We start from the raw sequence: 17,138 nt of genomic DNA, 5'->3' as shown, positions 1-17,138 counted from the left end.
ACTTCCAGAGATTACCTGCTTATCCTGTAGTACACGTATACATGTATATACCAACCATTTAAAGTCATGTAAACATTTAATCTTCCCACAGATCAAATCAATTTTGTTGACTGTTACCATTTTAAAGGAATATTTTTCTTCTGTGAAGACCTTGAAAATGTACTACAAAAACTAACCAAAGCACTTCAAAAAAATATGACTATAATGGTTCTCATGTATACTAAAGCACATTATTTCATTCATAACTTACCTTTGCCATTTTACAGTCAGATGTGAATAGAAAAATGTCATTTTAAATACCAAGTTGCACAACTTTTATCTTGGCACATCTAAATATCTATGATTATCGGTATGTAAACTGCCTCACAAACAACAGTCAAAGCCTGACATGTAAACAGTTAGCTATACATTATCATATAGATAATACCATGTTAGGATAGGCAGGTTTGAGTGTTGTTGAAGGCACAACATGGTCCCAAGGTATAAGGTTTCTCTCAGAAAGAGAACGTAAGGTTAGTGTACAGAGACATGAAAATTTATCTGAAGACTGAAGTCTCATGCAAAAGACATCTCTGTTAGCTGTTACAGAAAAAAGTAAAGCAAAAACAAAAATATTTCTGTTGTCCACACTTTATATTGGACACCAGGAAAAAAAATTAAAAGCCTTCAAATACCTCAGTAGTCACATTCCCATCCTATAGCACGCGTGTACCTGCCTATGAGTTCAGCACACTACAATGGGAAGTTTCCAGTTCTTACTGTTGAAGAACTGTGAAGATATTTAATAGTATTTTCATTAAATGATAAAAATGTAACAACTTCTTCATTTTTCTTATTTACAGTTGATTTTGGCATAATATTAGCTAGAACAGTGAAAGTGGCTTGTGCTATTCCACTCAGCTTTTGCTTTGGTGATAAGACAATGTCTAGGTTCACAACTCTACAATGGATTGTTTAAACTTTACAGTTGTTTTTTTCAGGAAATTATATGGCAATATTTTGTGGACACTGTATTTGAGATAAACTGTAAATTGCTTTTGAATTTTGAGACTAAAACTGATGCAAATTGCATTTTTTTCAATCTTTACATTTCATATTATTGTGTTAATATTTTAAATACGTGTAGTGTAAATGTTTTTACAGACAAGAGAAAATCACCTAATTTTTAATGTTATGCATAAATTTTAAAGAACACACTTGGAGGACAAGAAACAAAAACACAAACTCCTAAATGCAGCTAATACCAGATAACAATTCTTTTGCTCTCTAACAACTCACAAGAATAACTGACTTTTACTATAGAATAGTAACAAAATCACTGAATGACAAAAATGTCTGATTTTTTTTTTTTTTCCCCAATGCATGTGCTGCTACAACTTGAAATACAAGTAGGAGAATCCCAGTGCAAGAAGGAACTGTTTTAGCATGTATCTTCAAATGTGTAATTATCAATTACAAGAGAGGTAACTTTTGTCATGTACTGCTAGGGATAAGGCAGAACATAATACTTGGTCATATTGTGAAGAAACTACAAACCAGAGAACATGTTACGATCAAACGTCCATTAGATGCAAGCCTGTTCCCTTGAAAACCATACAAGTATTTCCAGTATATCTCAGTCTCACTTTCTGTCAGAAAATCTCACATTGATGGAGCCTCCGGGAGTCAAAAGTCCATGGGTTTTGGCATGAACTGGTTCAGTTTTGGGAGAAATTTTAATCTCAAAATTCTGAAGCAACTGTAAAGACAAATAAGACAAATATTAGAAAACCTGCAAAATTACAGATGAAGAACAGACGAAAACTTGGGAAAAGAAAATGTAAGAGACTGACACAAGCAGTATCTCAGCTGTCAGTTTCATCCTCTTCTACACAGTCTGAGTACTGTGATTCTTACACAAGAAAAAAAAATGGTGCAAAGTAAAGATTATAGTTTAAAATCTTCATCCTCTGATTGAGGAAGACTTTCTCAAAAAAAAAGAAAAGAAAGAAATCAACAACAACAAAAAAAAACTGAGATCAGCTCTTTCTGAAGAATTTCAAGAAGATTAGGTTAAACCATCCGAGTTATCAAAGAAACTGAAGTATCTTTCAAATCTTGTGAGCCTCCCTCTCATGAAGTTTTTATTCTACCATAAATCAGTATATGCAACTATAAAACAAATGAATAAAAAACAAAACCTGAGTCAGGGACAATCTGGTGCACCATAATCATAATAATTCAGGAAGTGGGATACAAAAATCTCTCTCAAGTAGATCCAGTACAATTCAACCACACAGGCTCTCTATACGTTAGAACTTGTGTTTCCATACACTCAATGAAATTGAGAGAACCAAAAACTCATTTCTTTTTTTTGAAACAAAAATCACAGAAATAGTGGGCTAAAACAAACTTCAAGACTTTTAGCCCACTATTGTTTTGAAGTTGAACACACAATACTTCTGGTATAAATATATATATTTAAACTTTTACAAAGGAAATACTGTCGCATTGTCAGCTTCTTTTCCTAGAAACCAAGCTATCTTCTCTCAGCCCTTTCACTGTAAGAATATGAAACAATGCATTACTTTCATATATATAAAGTACATTTTAAATGTAGGTGACAAGTAGAATTTTCTTCTGTTTTTCAGGCCTTTCATTCTTACTATCCTCCACCTCTTCCTAATTTCTTCCAATTTGGCTGTATTGTCTTTAAAATGCAATGCAGAGTCATCTTTTTAATTCATATTTTACACTGTTAATGAAAATACCAATCTAAACTAAACGCAAGACAGTGTCCTACAGAATTTTCATACAGCATCTTCTCAGTTTAACAGCGTATTTTTTTTTATAACTACTGCCTTCAGCTATTTTTTTCAACCAGTTCTGCATATATTTTATAGATATGCCCATCTGAAAAAAAAAAAAATATTAATTTACTTGTGAGAACAATATAGGACATGTGAAAAAAAATTTCTGAAGTTAGAAAGTACGACTTCTTCTATTCCATGGCAATAGATAAATAACCAAGAAAAGAATTGAGAACTATCTAAGAAATTCTTATTTGTCACCTTCATGCTTCACGTGTTTCTATTTTTAAACAACGTAAGTATTTTTGTGCTTGTAAATAGATTGCATGGCATTTTGTTCTACTTTCTTTCCAGAAAACAAAAGAAAGATCTTTACAACTTCCTTGACCCTCTTGTCCAAAAAGCTGCAACTGTGTTTTGCTTTATTTAGCCCCCTAAGACTTATCTCACTCTGAGTTCCAAAAGATAGATGTTATTTTTTATTGAGATTGCTCTAGATGTTTACCTGAGGAAATTTTAAAGGCAAATTTAATCAAGTTGTGCTTTGAATAGATATCATGTCTAACTACCATTATGGCTAAGTAACTCTAGATAGTTTCTAAATCCTTGTGTTATTGTGCGCACAACTTGTCTCAATATTTGAGTTAAAGGGAGCCATCTAAATGACAAGAAAAATGCAGCAGCTGTTAGAAAAGCTACAAATATTAAAACATACTATGCATTATGTTAACCTGTATATAAAATGATAGTTAAGTTAGAAGAAGGAAGAAGGAAGGACAGAAAACACAGAATACAGAGAACTCAGAAATTTAATTTCACTGTCATAGCACAATGGTCAGAAAAAGGATATAAAAAACATTTCAACTCTTTGTTACCAAAATACTGCAACTGAGCAGGTAACCATCCTAATATACATTAAGGAAATTTTTCATTTTACCTAAAATAAAAAAAAACCTTCTGTGCTAAACCCATACATTTCCTTAATAATCTTACATTTAGTTTCACTTCATATGTACTACAAAGAATTTTTCATCTGCTCTGTAGTTTAACTAGTATGCTACACTTCAAGCATTATCATTTGCAATCTCTTTTGAAGGATGAGTGTTTGACAACACTACAAAACAACCTTTTTGTGCACAATAACTTATTGAGAAATGGCACATAGAAGTAAAGAACCATAGCAATATATTTTTCTTCCTGTAATGCGGTCACACGTTTCTAACCTGAATCAGTGCAAGATGAATTTCCAGTTCTGCAACTCTTTTTCCAATACAACTTCGAATGCCATAACCAAAGGGGATGGAACCAAAATTGTCTACCCTGTCCAAATTATCTTTCCGCAGCCAGCGCTCGGGCCGGAACTCATTGGCCATTGGAAAATTCTCTTCGCTGTAGGAAGTGGTATAATGACAGAGTGCCAGCTGCGTCTAAAGAAGGAAATGTTATTTGTATTTAACCAGCTCCAATATGCATTAAAAAAGAGAACATTTGTAAGTAAGTAAACTCCGATCTTTCAACAACGGAAATACGTAGGCAAAGTACTAGAAAACTAAAAAAACAAAAATAATGAAACGCTTTTTCTTTTAAATTAAATCCTAACATTTCAGAGAGGCATTATCAACTCTCTACCTGCAAGAAAATCTATCAAGAAAAGTTTTCTATCAAGAAAAGTTAAAAGTTAAACGATAAGTGGGTGAGGAACCAAGTCTGAAAAAACAATGGCAACAGGTCAATTATAAAGTCATCTTCTCGTCAGATACAGAAGCATTATACTAGTATTTTATCCTTAATGCTCTAAGTTGGTGATTTTAAATTAATGAAGTGCAAGTAACTGTAACAGATCACATCTCATATACAAAAATTAAACTGAGTTCATAGAATCACAGAACGGCCTGGGTTGGTAAAGGCCTCAAAGATCATCAAGTTTCAACCCGCCTGCTATGTGTGCAGGGTTGCAAACCTCTAGACCAGGCTGCCCAGAGCCACATCCAGCCTGGCCTTGAATGCCTGCAGGGATGGGGCATCCACAACCTCTCTGAGCAACCCTTTCCAGTGCACCACTGGAGTTCTCTCCAGAAAACTGCAACAGAACCTACCCCTTTAGGTATTAAGTATCCTCCAACAATCAAGTCTTTCTGGGTCACTCTTCCATTTCCTGGCAATACAGGATATAACCTAGAGACAAATATTTAAGTCTTTCAAGAGCAGTAATTAATACAACTTTAAGCATTTGGTATCCAATACAATATACATTCAGAGGACAAAGGTTTTTGTTTTTGTTTTAACATACTGATAACCTTGGAGATAAAAAGATCCTGAAGCATTTGTGAGAATATCATTAATACCAGAGGGAAGTTATTTACAAGTAACTAGAAGTTGAGCTGTTTGATCTATATGACTGTTACATATATGTACAAATACACAATCAGTTGTTCAAGCTGCAGATATTTTTTACAATATAGATTGCTGAAAAATGCTTGTTGATGCATTCTGCAAAATCCTCTTACTTTTCTCACCTCACTATGAGCATTTGGTATAAATGTAAAAAAAACACAAACAATTGTGTCACATGCCTTCAATTTAAGTCAAGCAGCTTAAATTGGCTGTAGTGGTACTGCAAAGTACCACTCTGTAGTGCAGGGCGTCGAGGGGAGTAGGTTGTTACAGAATAATTAAGTGCAAATCTTAAGTTTTCAATTATCTTAACAGACATGTCCTAAGCATTCAATACTACTTTCACTATACTGAAAAAGTATTTAACAACTATACAAACTATCTTATCTCATTGCTTGGGTATCCTTGGACACAATACTGCCACAGTAAGTAAAAGCAGAAGGAGAAAACAGCAGTAAATATTAACACAAATACTAACATGGACTCAAAATTCCTTACAGCCACATGAGATCACTTTTCTTAATCAACGGGCGATAAAACCCTTACCTCAGAGTTTCCTTCAGCACAGCTCTAATCAAAGGCAATTTGGGCACATCACGAGCAACAGGAGCTTGGTCTTTCCCCAGCTTATCGATTATTTCCTCGTAAACACGTTGTTGAACCTCAGGGTGTTTTGCCAACATATATATTGCCCAGGACAAAGTAAAAGAAGTCTAAGAAAGAAATCACTACCATCAAATCCAACAGGAGTAGATTAAAACTTCAAGTCAAGAAAAGCAACGAGTTTTCAGCTGTGTGTGTGTGTGTGGGGGTGTGTGTGTGTGTGTGTGTGTGTGTGTGTGTGTGTGTGTTTGCAGTTATAAAACAGATTGGCAATGACTAACATCTGGATTCCATGGGATGTTGTCAGGCTTCACCACCCCCTCTTTCAGCCTTTTTGCACCTAAAAACGCTCCACATATCAAACAGTCCATGCTGATATTTTCCTGGTAAACTATTAAATATCAACAGAAAAAACAAATGCAAACAAAACTACATAAACAATACTGAAACAACAGCACACTCTAAACAGCAACAGATCAAATTAACTGTTTTCAACCTTTCCACCTAACTGAAAATTTAATGGGAAACAGGCTAAAAGAATACTGCTCAAAACCCTACCAGCCCATTTTAAGCACAGAATAGTCTGTTCACACCATCTACAAAACACAACACAGTAAACAATGCCATACCACAAGAAGCGTCTTCTACATCTTGAAAATTCCCACCTGAAGTTCTGGAAATATTTTATTTTGGGCTCACATTTAAGAGCAATTCAGAATGCACATTCATCATAAAGGGAACCTCTAATGTTCTAAGTTTGAACCGGGATATAACACTAAAAGAAGTTCTCAGAAACTTTCTTTTCTTCTCCGTGTAATACTGAGTGACTTGATCATCCCTTGCTAAGATACAGCCCTACCCTATTCTTCTAAGAGCTCAGAGGAGCTGGCAATTCTGCCAACTGCATGCAAAACTTCTTGTGATGTAAAAAGTCTCTTCCCAGGTTCCCAGCTCCTTCCTAACCTCTTAAAAATTCTAGAGACAGCCAAAATGCCCTGCAGCCAAAAGCTGCCTTACAATTTTGTTGAAAGCTTTTATAATCTTCTAACCCTCCAGTTTCTATGACAAAAGGAGCACTGAAATGACAGCAGAACATTAGAAAAAAAAGTTCCCTTAATTCCTGCCTTATACTTAGAAATGAGGAAATCACAAGTGTTGTCCTCTCACAGAATGACTGTTGCCAGCTGAGAAAACCGAGTTCAACAGGAAGAGAAATTCTCATTGGCATGTATTTGAATGCTGCCCTTTTAATGTAATGAAAACTTTCGTACGCACTAGAAATGGAAAATTAAGAGTCTGAAAGATCAGAAAATGAATGAGTAACTGGGTTTTACTTAAGAGCCAGACATCATAAAGCTCTTTAAACTCCTAAATCCTTGGGATATTTAACCAACAGATCAGTCTTCAACATATAAATAGGCATTACATATGCTCTTAATTTTGGAACTCAAAAGTATTACTATCGGGGTTTTTTGTTTTGTTTTGTTTTCCTTAGAAACCTCATAAACTTTCTTAAGCCAAAAAAAATACTGCATTCAATTATAAAGCTTTTTACTTAAAAAAAATAAAAAAAAAAGCTTTGAAAGTTACATTACATTTCTACTTAATCTTTTTTTACCTTAAGGCTATTAAACACCATCCAATATAGTACCCTATTAAATTCATTCTTTTTAATGTGTTTACAGTATTTCACAGTAACACTGTGCATTGATATTGTATATAACACCATATGCATTGTATATACAATACAATCAACTTCTACCTTTATATTCCCATTGTCATGCTGAAGTTAATACACTGATTCCCCATAACAGAGCGGAGAGAAAGGGAATACACATACATGACCTTAAAGTTTCTTCAAATACTCAAGAGGAGAAATGCACCACTTAGTCTAGCTTGGTCCACTTAAATGGTTTTTCTTCATGTAACATACCTTGTACTCCAGCCTCAGTAACACTGAGTCTCATCTGCACAGCTCTTTGTCTCAGACTCATTGAAACTTACCAGTACAAATAGGGGAAAAGTGAACTCACACCTTCCCTACATCAGTGCTGGCCTTATAAACTTCAGCAGAAACAAGGTGTCTGATCCAGAATGAGTGTACCCATATGGCTGTAACCCATATGTGAAAAATCCTTTACCAAATCCTACATATGAGTTTACTGGTCAATTTTTCACACTAACTTGTGTCAGTCTTTTGTATTGTGGTCTACCTAAAAAAGCACAGACACCAATCTGAGATTCAAAGCACAAAAAGAAAATGTATGAAATTTGAAGTGAATGTAAAGACAAATGCCATTTTGTCCATCTAACAAACTGTGGAACTGGTGGGATCCTGTAAACTGCAGCTAGAAAAGAACATCATTGACTTTGTTACTTTTCTGTCATATGAAAGATATCATGACATAAATGTACCAGAAATCATGCCCCTAAAAAGAGCACACCTTCTCACCCCACCCCACCCTCATACTCCCAAAGGTAGATGTGAAAGGTACTGATTAGTAAAAACAGTGTGCACAAGAGAAGTGATAACAAGCTTACTGTGTCCACTCCTGCCAGGAGCATTTCAGTCATATTGGCATAAATCTCCTCCAAAGTCAGCTCCTTACTCACGAGGAGGTACGTAAGTAGCCCACCGTTCACTTCTTCTCCTTGATCCAGTTGAGACTGAATAGACTTCAGTTTGTTGTCAACATGAATTTGACCTTTGGGATTCAAAAAAATTGTTAAGCTTCTGTTTTTATCTCTCTTCTGTTTCATTTTAGTAAATACAGTTCTTTCTTCTGTTAGATAGCCCGAAACAGATAAAATATTTTTATCTATTTTCTAGGTGCAAAGATAAAAAAGCAGTTAGTGGTGCAGGTCTACTTGGGGACTCACAGTGAGGAAAGCCTGAACTGATAGAAACAACTTAGCTCACAGCATGAGAACACTCAGCATGGGGAAAGGGCACAAGATGCAGATTCTGACTGGGGGCAAAGGAAGCTCGAGGTTGAGATCTATGCCCACTGAAGTGGCTTGTTTTCTGATGACTGCAAGAAGTGGCAAACTGTGCAGAATGATGCTGCAGATCAACATACAGCAGCTGTTTCATGATGCTAACAGCAACTTGGAGGTCAAAACCACAGAACTGAATCACAACAAAGACAAAGATGAGGGGCATCAAGTGATAACAAAAATTGAAAAACTTCAGAGAATGGTAACTTCTGAATTATTTTACCCATATTCCCATACATGCTCAACTACAAACAGCATCTTCAGTGAAACAAGTGCTTCAAAGGTGAAAACTCCTCTGGAAGTTAATGTCTCACAGCATGAGCTTACAACAGGACATGTACCAACAAACGCCTTTACAAAACTACACAAATCCACACATCACAGTGATTTTTACTATCCAATTCCTCTTTCACAAAGAAATTAAAGAAAGAAGCTGCATAACAAGTTTCGTATGGAACAAATTCTTCAAGAGCAGATTCATCCCTGCTCTCAGGATAAAGCTAAAATCTGATGTTGGTTTTAACCAACAACAGGGAACAATTCTTTTACAGAAAACGCACCTATGCATTAAAAAGATTCCCTGATGCTTACTGTAGGTACTGCTCAGTACATGCAGGCAGATTAAAAATGAAGAAACCGAAGAATCTGCTCTCTAGGTGATCTACACAGACTTACCAAGACAAATGCTGTTAATAAAATAAATACAAAGATGCATGCAGCTTCCTAACATTAGAGACAGAAAGAGGGCTCAGGTTTTTTATATGCTGCAGAATAAGACAGTATGTTACAAGGATAATTCCTCTTTTCTTAACTCAGATGACTGCAACTTTATGAACCAAGCTGCAAAGAATGTTTTATTTACAAAAAACATACTGCAGTACAGCAGTATTTCTACGCCAGCCTCTATGCTTATATATATGTATAGACACACACACTTCACAATGAATTTAATCTTTTTTTTTTTTTTTTCCAACTTTCTAGTCAGTTTTAGTTTAGGCCATCATTCAGAGTGCCTGAATGAAATCTTGTGAAGTCAACAAAACTAATTATAAAATTTGAGTGGCTTAAGATAGAACATTTGCAGAGAACTCAGACCTTGAGTGAAGACAGAGTACTGAAACAGATGAAGACAAATAAAAGAAAAAAACATCAAAACATAGGGGGATATTTAAAGTACAATGGAAACATTAATTATTTTTAAACAATACATATTCTTGAAAAATCGTTCAGTTTAACACAAAACTTACTCTTATATTCTATTACAGATCCAAATAATATCAGGAATTTCTTGATATACAGCCTAAACATTTTGTTGAATCTTTCCATAGGTATTACTCTAACAATTACTTAATATTTCAGATGGAGTTTTGTTGTATTATCAGAGCATTTCTTCTGCCTCCTTTAAACTGCAGAAGAGAAATCTAGTAAGTCCTGTTCAAACACACAAAACACCTGCAGAAATACAGTGAAACTTTTTCTACTATTAAATCTTACTAAATTTGAAGAGTCCATCCCAGGATCTGCAGAACTCTCTCCAGGGTTTTGGAATAAATGGACGAAGCCATCTGGGAATGGCACCTGCATACATTGTGGTCTTAAACATACTGAACATCAACTCCAGAGCCTCGATATATTCAACAGTCTGTTGTGGGACGTTGTTTTCCAGGCAGCCCAACCTGCATTCATATAGAATAGTAGCCACACCTGCACATACGAGATCAAAGAATTTGCTATTCACTTGCATATACACATATTAATAAGTTGAGGAATTTAAATTCTAACACAATGGAACTATCTTCAAAAAACTTGTAGTTACTCTCACTGCAGCTGTAAGTAAATAAAAAAATATTTAAAAAAAAAAAATCCTAGCTAGATATTAACACAATAGCCACTGTCTTGCTGCAATAACAGTAAGCATGAGAAGATATTCAGGAATTACAAGAGAAGCAGAGCAGCCCTCCAGCATGTTTACTGTTTTTCCCACTGTACCACAAATTCTAAGCCTGATAGGCTCTCCTCTGAACACACAGGGAGATATAAGCCCAAAGATATTTCTGGTAATTGGTAAGAATGTAGGAATTTCTAGTAGTGCCTTTCATGACCCTGATAAGCTAGTAGTAAATGGATAATTAGTACACATGAACAGATAATGAGCATATAGTACACTACAGTGATTTCACTGCACACCATATAAATATATTCCACTCGGCCCTGAAAAACAGCAGCTGTCAGACAGTACTGCAAATGACAATACTGATTCCTGCTCACAGCTTACTATGATTTTCTCACATGATTTTTTGCAGTATTGTAGTGATGGCCATTCGAAATCTCTTTTTCACCCCCCATCTTTCCTATTAATAATGGGTACAATAAATATGATGCTTAACTTCTGTTCTGCCCTCCATCAAAGACCCCACGAATCCTCAAGAATATACAGAGAGATACAGAAATTTTCAGCAATTTCCATTTACTTCTGTTTTTGTTTTTTTTTCCGCTTCATATTTCTTCTTTGCTGACAAAAATAATTGCTGGAATCTGGCTATTTCCACATACTCTTCTTTCCCTAACTTTCCTCCCTCTGGAGATATTTTCATACGTCTTTTATTTCTCCCAGGCATCTTTCAGCAACTGCCAGTTCATATGCATTCTTTTATTGTTTATATAAGGTCTTTTTTTTTAAATCTGACATATTGGGTTCCCTGAACAATTGACAGTGAGTTAAGTTCAAAAATGCAGTTGATATAAGAAATAAACAATGTGTGTCAGGCACATAATAAATTAAAAAAGCTAAAAGAATGTGAGGAACTTTAACCTACAAGTTGAAGTGAATCTTTAAGCTCAGAGTTTAAAATCCCATAAAATTTGTAACTTAGTTGAATACCATTTTTAGACATTACTGATGCAGAACAGATTTCAATTATTTTTGCCAAACAGACAGCTATTTGATGCAGCATCTTGAGCAATATGAAAGCTTTTGCAAAACTCAAGCTCTTCAGCTGCATGTCTGCAAAGAGTGCCTGTGTTTCTAAAGGTATGACATATAACGAGATCAAATCATATGAAGTCAGTTAAAGGAATGTGTGAAACCCATGTCACCATTAGATCTCTGAAAGAACGCACAAAATCCCACACCAGCTCGGGCTGAAGTTCAATCTAGCACAACATCATCTCGCTATTGCTTGCAAGTGCCAGGTTATTCTAAGGCAAGCATAACAACCTCACACTTGGTGTGTTGCAGGCAGGGAAAAACAGTGTTTTTTCTCCCAGTATACGATGAAAAGAATTTAGATAGATCACACCGTGATTGCCCATCTGTAATTTGGCCAGTGGTGTATTAAATTGACATGTCTTGGAATTCAAACTGATAGAAGGTTTACACTTCTGTTCCTGAGATGTAGATAGAAACAAGGAATACTGGAAAGCAGTCGGGGCCTTGACTGTACATTTTGCCTGTTTATCAGCATTTCCACAGTAAATGTTACTTAATACAAAGTATCTCTTTGGACTGTACAAAGCAATTCTACTGATATCCATTTCCTTAAGCTGAGAGAGTTGCATATGGACACAAAATATCACAGACTCCATTTTAGATTAATCACAACAAGGTAACAGTAATTTATGACAAAAATAGCTAAATAACCAGGTCGCTTTGTATTAACTCTTCCTGATGGGTGTTACACAGCCAAGACTTACCTTCCATTGAGTACTTGAAGAAAAGATTATTAACATTGGTCACTGTTTCTCCATCTTCCCCTTGACTTCTGAGGGTGTAGATTCTTTTAATTAAATCTGTGATAACTTCATTGACTCCTCCAGAGTAAATCGCCACATCTTTGGGTTTCAGAATTTTTTGCCTCAGTACACTTCTCATTTTTAGCCACTGTTCCCCCTCTCTAGAAAAAAAAACATTAATAATGTCTATACAAAATTATTCTTAACAATCTCCAGCTCAGTGAAAGCTCTGTCATGATGACCATTTATGTTTTTGAGAAGAAAAATCAAGTAGTGACACGAAAACAATGGAGGTATAAGATACTCAGTATTCTGTGCCTACATTTTTATTTTTCATTTTTTATTTTTCATTTTTTATTTACTGTATATTTGAAACTTTCCTTTTAGCTGAGGTATGTATTGAAATCTTTTTGAATTCTGAATTGCAGTATCTGCATGCTTGATATAAGCAGAGTGACTGGGAACAGTGATTGCAGGGATGTCTTTCAATTCTTTCTGAAGACAGGCAATTGTCTTTAATGACAATTATTTTGAATTGCAGTGTATTCCCAAGAAATTCTCTCACCTTGAGAAATGCTGATTTAAGGTACAGAAACTTCCTGGCCAGCAACAAAACTGAACCTCTTTAATGTCTCTTTGGAGACACTTTCTGAATATCTCAATTTAAGCTCTTCTTACACAAAATATCAAGGAACTGCTGGCTTGACTCTGCAGTGCAATACATATTGCCTTTTGTCACCAGGAAGAAATAGACTGGCCATGACTCAGGAAAACAGTTTTCCTCTAAATAAACAAGCTATCTCAGTGCTGACTGTGGGCAGCTCCCAGTGGCAGTTAACCACACACCCACACATTCACTGGCAGTTTATTAAAGCTTTAAAAGATGGATAACTTTTCTACAATCCAGATGCACACAAGTATATATCTGCATAGGGATGCACTACACTATGGATTTACAATGCAGTGACTTCTCTGCTTTAATCCAACGAGAGAGAACTTTGGTGAACAATAAAGTGAACCCAAACCAGCATCCACACAACACGCTACCAACTGGATACGGTCGTTTGGATTTGAAGCAGTAAAATCATGTTTGTGCAGTGCTATGCCAAAGCTAGTGTGTGCCCTGCTCCTATATACTGCATCCAGATAACAAATACCTACAAATGTTATTACACAAGATAGCTCATTCCACTGCCAAACTATGCATCACGATCAACTTTCTGAAAACTTGCAGCATAATGGAGAAGTCACTAAAAATTAATTATAACCATATGGATATCTACAGAAAAGCCTGAATTCTTAGATGACCTGTACAGTCCTTCAGAAAAATGATTCACGTTTTACAACAAAGCTTAGAAAATGAAGGCATAACAGAACTTACGCTGAAATTAGTCCTGTAGCTCTTCCTCGTAAGTCTCTGTATTCCTGCCACGATTCCATGTTAGCTCTCTGTGGTGCTCTACCTTCTGACCGGAGCACTTGAGCAACCATATCTCGATCTGCAATGGATACAACAAACTGGGGACCAAAGTGAGACTTGAAGATCTTTCCATATTCCTGAGTGTGTTTTTGCTACAACGTCACCAACAAAGAGAAACAGAAGTAAAATAAGTAAGGAAACTGAGAAGGAAGCTGACAATTTGTCACAAAGTGAGTCAACTTATCACACCTAGGATTTCACTTCTAGATTTTTAGTCATTGAATGGTTTGAAATATCACAAGAAAGCATCACAAGAAGTATTACTGAGAAAAATCCATAAGGAAAATACAGAGGTCACGCTGACTGAAAATACAGCTCTAAAGCATAAAATCATTGGTGAAATAAACTATTGAAAAGATGGAAGGACATAGGGCACTTAAAAACACATTTATCTCCAGATCAAATACATTAGAATATCTGGGGGAAAAAAAAGAAAAAACAAGGCAGTATATGAATTTGGAAGTATAACAGAGAGATACCATAATTCACTTTTAATGCCTTTAATGTACATACTGCAGCAGTTTACGAAGAAATGCTTATACTTTCTTCCATCTAAACTAGGATAGTGACAACGTAACAGCCCAATAAAAAAACCCTACATTTTGGGACACATTCATGAGCAGCAAATTGATGACATAGATTAATTCTGAAAAAGGAAGAAAAAGTTGAAGCATTATTCCAGCAGAGAGGTTTGTTTAGTGGTTGATTCATGAGTTGTATGATTCAAGCTGGAGGCGAGCAACAGACCATTAAACATTAAGTGATGCATTACTGTCTGAGGAAATTTACTGATTATGTTCAACAAATTTAATTCCAATGTTGTGAAATGAAACAACTCCCAGGAACTCATTTGGAACAGAGGTTCAACATCATTCTAGGGAAAAAAAGTCTGCAAAGCAACAGTCAAAACCATACGAGGACTTAAATTTAAGACTGTTTAAGATCTTAAAGATTTTACTTCTGTTTGAAGCAGCAAAATAAGTTAAACTGCCCAAAGTTTGACACATTACTTTCATCTAATGTAAAGACATCTGCTTGCAGAGTTACACTGGTTATAAATCAAACAAGTTCGGCACAATTAAGTTAGTGAAAGTCCTGTGTTGACCAAGATTAATTTATGAGATGTTTTAATCAGCATTGCCCAGAGAGACGAAATGTTCAATTGTCACAACTAAATTTAAGACATGTGAATCACTTTCTACCATATGATACCAAATGCCTATAAAAATGTAGTTCTTTTTGCCTACTTTCCAAACAAAACAAGAGTTGTGCAACTGTGGTCTGTGCCAGTCTCCACTTAACTACTTTTGAAACACATTGGCCAACATCAGTCAAGTTTAAACAAGCAGTTAAATCTCCTACAACTATATTCTTCCCATTTTCAAAGATCAGCATCTTGATTCAAACTAGACACACACATTTGCCTTTTTGACAAAGGAAGTGCTGCAGTAGGAACTCAACCATGACCACTCCTGCTTGGTCTCCTGTTAACCAAACATACATGCAGATCAACGTATAAATAACAAGCACTCCCAAAATCCAAGACAGCTCTTGCCCCAGAGGAATTTCAAGGGATACTGAAGCTGAGCATGGAGAGAATTGAGACCATGAGTCTTTAAGGGAGGCATGTTGTGGCAAAAATGGTGCAAGGAAAAGGCAGTGGCATGAGAGGGATACAGGAGGGAATACCAATCTCAGGATGTCAAGGTCATCAAATTTTGTAATAGTCCTGTCTGGTTTTTCCACTGATTATGAGGGTGAATAGGAGATTGAACTTGAACAGAAAACAAATTGAGGATCGAGCCGTTCAATCAAATAAATGAAATATCAATTCTCAAACTGAAATGGACAAGGACAAGGTGTTTGGCTTTCTCTTGCTTTCAGCAGAATGGTGCTCAGTATTAACCTGATGTTTAAAGAAATGCCTGGAATTTCTCTTCCATATTTTCTATCACAACACAGGTTTTCTTCCTCTCATTCCAGACCTTAAAAATATTACAGTTTAATGACTCACATACCACTCTCACACCATACATTCTTTCATATGTCACAAATTCTGTAAGCATCCAAACACTTTCCCCTCTCCTTTATTTCCTTTATAAAGTAGTACTGATGAGACATAAGATCTGATCCTGTCAAATTAGGAATACATTCCCTTTATCATAATTGCTGTAAGCATTGCTGCTTTGGCCAGGACTAACTGGAATCATGTTACAGAGAACAGAACCTCCTTTGTGAAAAGCCCAGCTTTCCCCACCCCTCCTGCATATAGCCTATGAACATTGCTGCACACCAAAGGACACTGCTTAAGTAGCTCTGCTGGTTACCAAAGGGTTTCAAATTAATTCATTCCTGATGTTCACTGTATTGTTAAATTTAACAGACTGTTATTAAGCCGGCTAATGCCTGCTTGCATGCGGCATGTATGCAAACAGGCCATCTGTGATTTGCAAAGTGATTTCTGAGACTCTATGTAGAATAAAAACCAGCATTGCTTTACAGCTCCTCCTCATCCTTCCTCCTGCTTTCTCCTCTGTGAATAATATTCAGTGAAGAAGTTTTCTGGTTCAGAGCATACACTATTCACCTATTTTTATATCCATTCCAATACTTTGATGCTTTCCAGTGTTTCAACTTTCATATTTACAACAGTGAAATCTTGATTCCAACATGCAAGGTATTTTTTTGGTGTTACAGCATATGGAGAGTGCCTCACAAACTGGGCACTACCACGGCAGCAGTGAAAATAAGAAACGGAGTATAACAAAAAAAACCTTTAGCAAATACAATTAAGTTTCATCTGCACATAACTGTTATTAAGCAATTAAGCAATTAATTCACCAACAGCTTAGATCACAGGGCAGACTGACACTTCTTTTTAGAGATTCATGTGATAAACACACCACAATCAAAACTAAAGAACGTGTTTGACTTTTTGTTCCCCAATCTCCTTTCCAGCTCCTTTCAAGATCCTGGCTTCCAGGTTCTTTAAGCTCTGCTCCTGCTGGTTTCCAAAGCTGGACTAAGGGCACTCGCACATCCAGCCCACGCTGCTCCCTCACGAGGGGTGAGACGAAGAAACCAAGAGGTCACCCCTCCGCCCCTGCCCTTCCACCCCCACGCCAGGTGACAGTGGCCCCACT

At 36.1% G+C, this 17,138-nt stretch overlaps 1 protein-coding gene across 1 annotated transcript; it reads right to left on the bottom strand.

The window, feature by feature from the left end:
* Positions 1 to 7: 7 nt before the first annotated feature.
* Positions 8 to 17,132, bottom strand: LOC100542744 (cytochrome P450 27C1). The gene is made up of 8 exons (XM_031554193.1): positions 13,897 to 17,132; positions 12,477 to 12,676; positions 10,278 to 10,487; positions 8,328 to 8,491; positions 5,730 to 5,896; positions 4,886 to 4,964; positions 4,013 to 4,216; positions 8 to 1,738 (listed from the first exon to the last, which is right to left on the bottom strand). The coding sequence occupies exons 1-8, from the start codon at positions 14,004 to 14,006 to the stop codon at positions 1,622 to 1,624; spliced, it is 1,251 nt and encodes a 416-aa protein (XP_031410053.1). The 5' UTR covers positions 14,007 to 17,132; the 3' UTR covers positions 8 to 1,621.
* Positions 17,133 to 17,138: the final 6 nt, after the last annotated feature.

This window comes from Meleagris gallopavo, chromosome 7 (assembly GCF_000146605.3).
Source record: "Meleagris gallopavo isolate NT-WF06-2002-E0010 breed Aviagen turkey brand Nicholas breeding stock chromosome 7, Turkey_5.1, whole genome shotgun sequence".
Lineage (NCBI taxonomy): Eukaryota > Metazoa > Chordata > Aves > Galliformes > Phasianidae > Meleagris > Meleagris gallopavo.
Note: the sequence above shows the minus strand (reverse complement) of the source record. Positions and strands in the feature narration are given on the sequence as shown.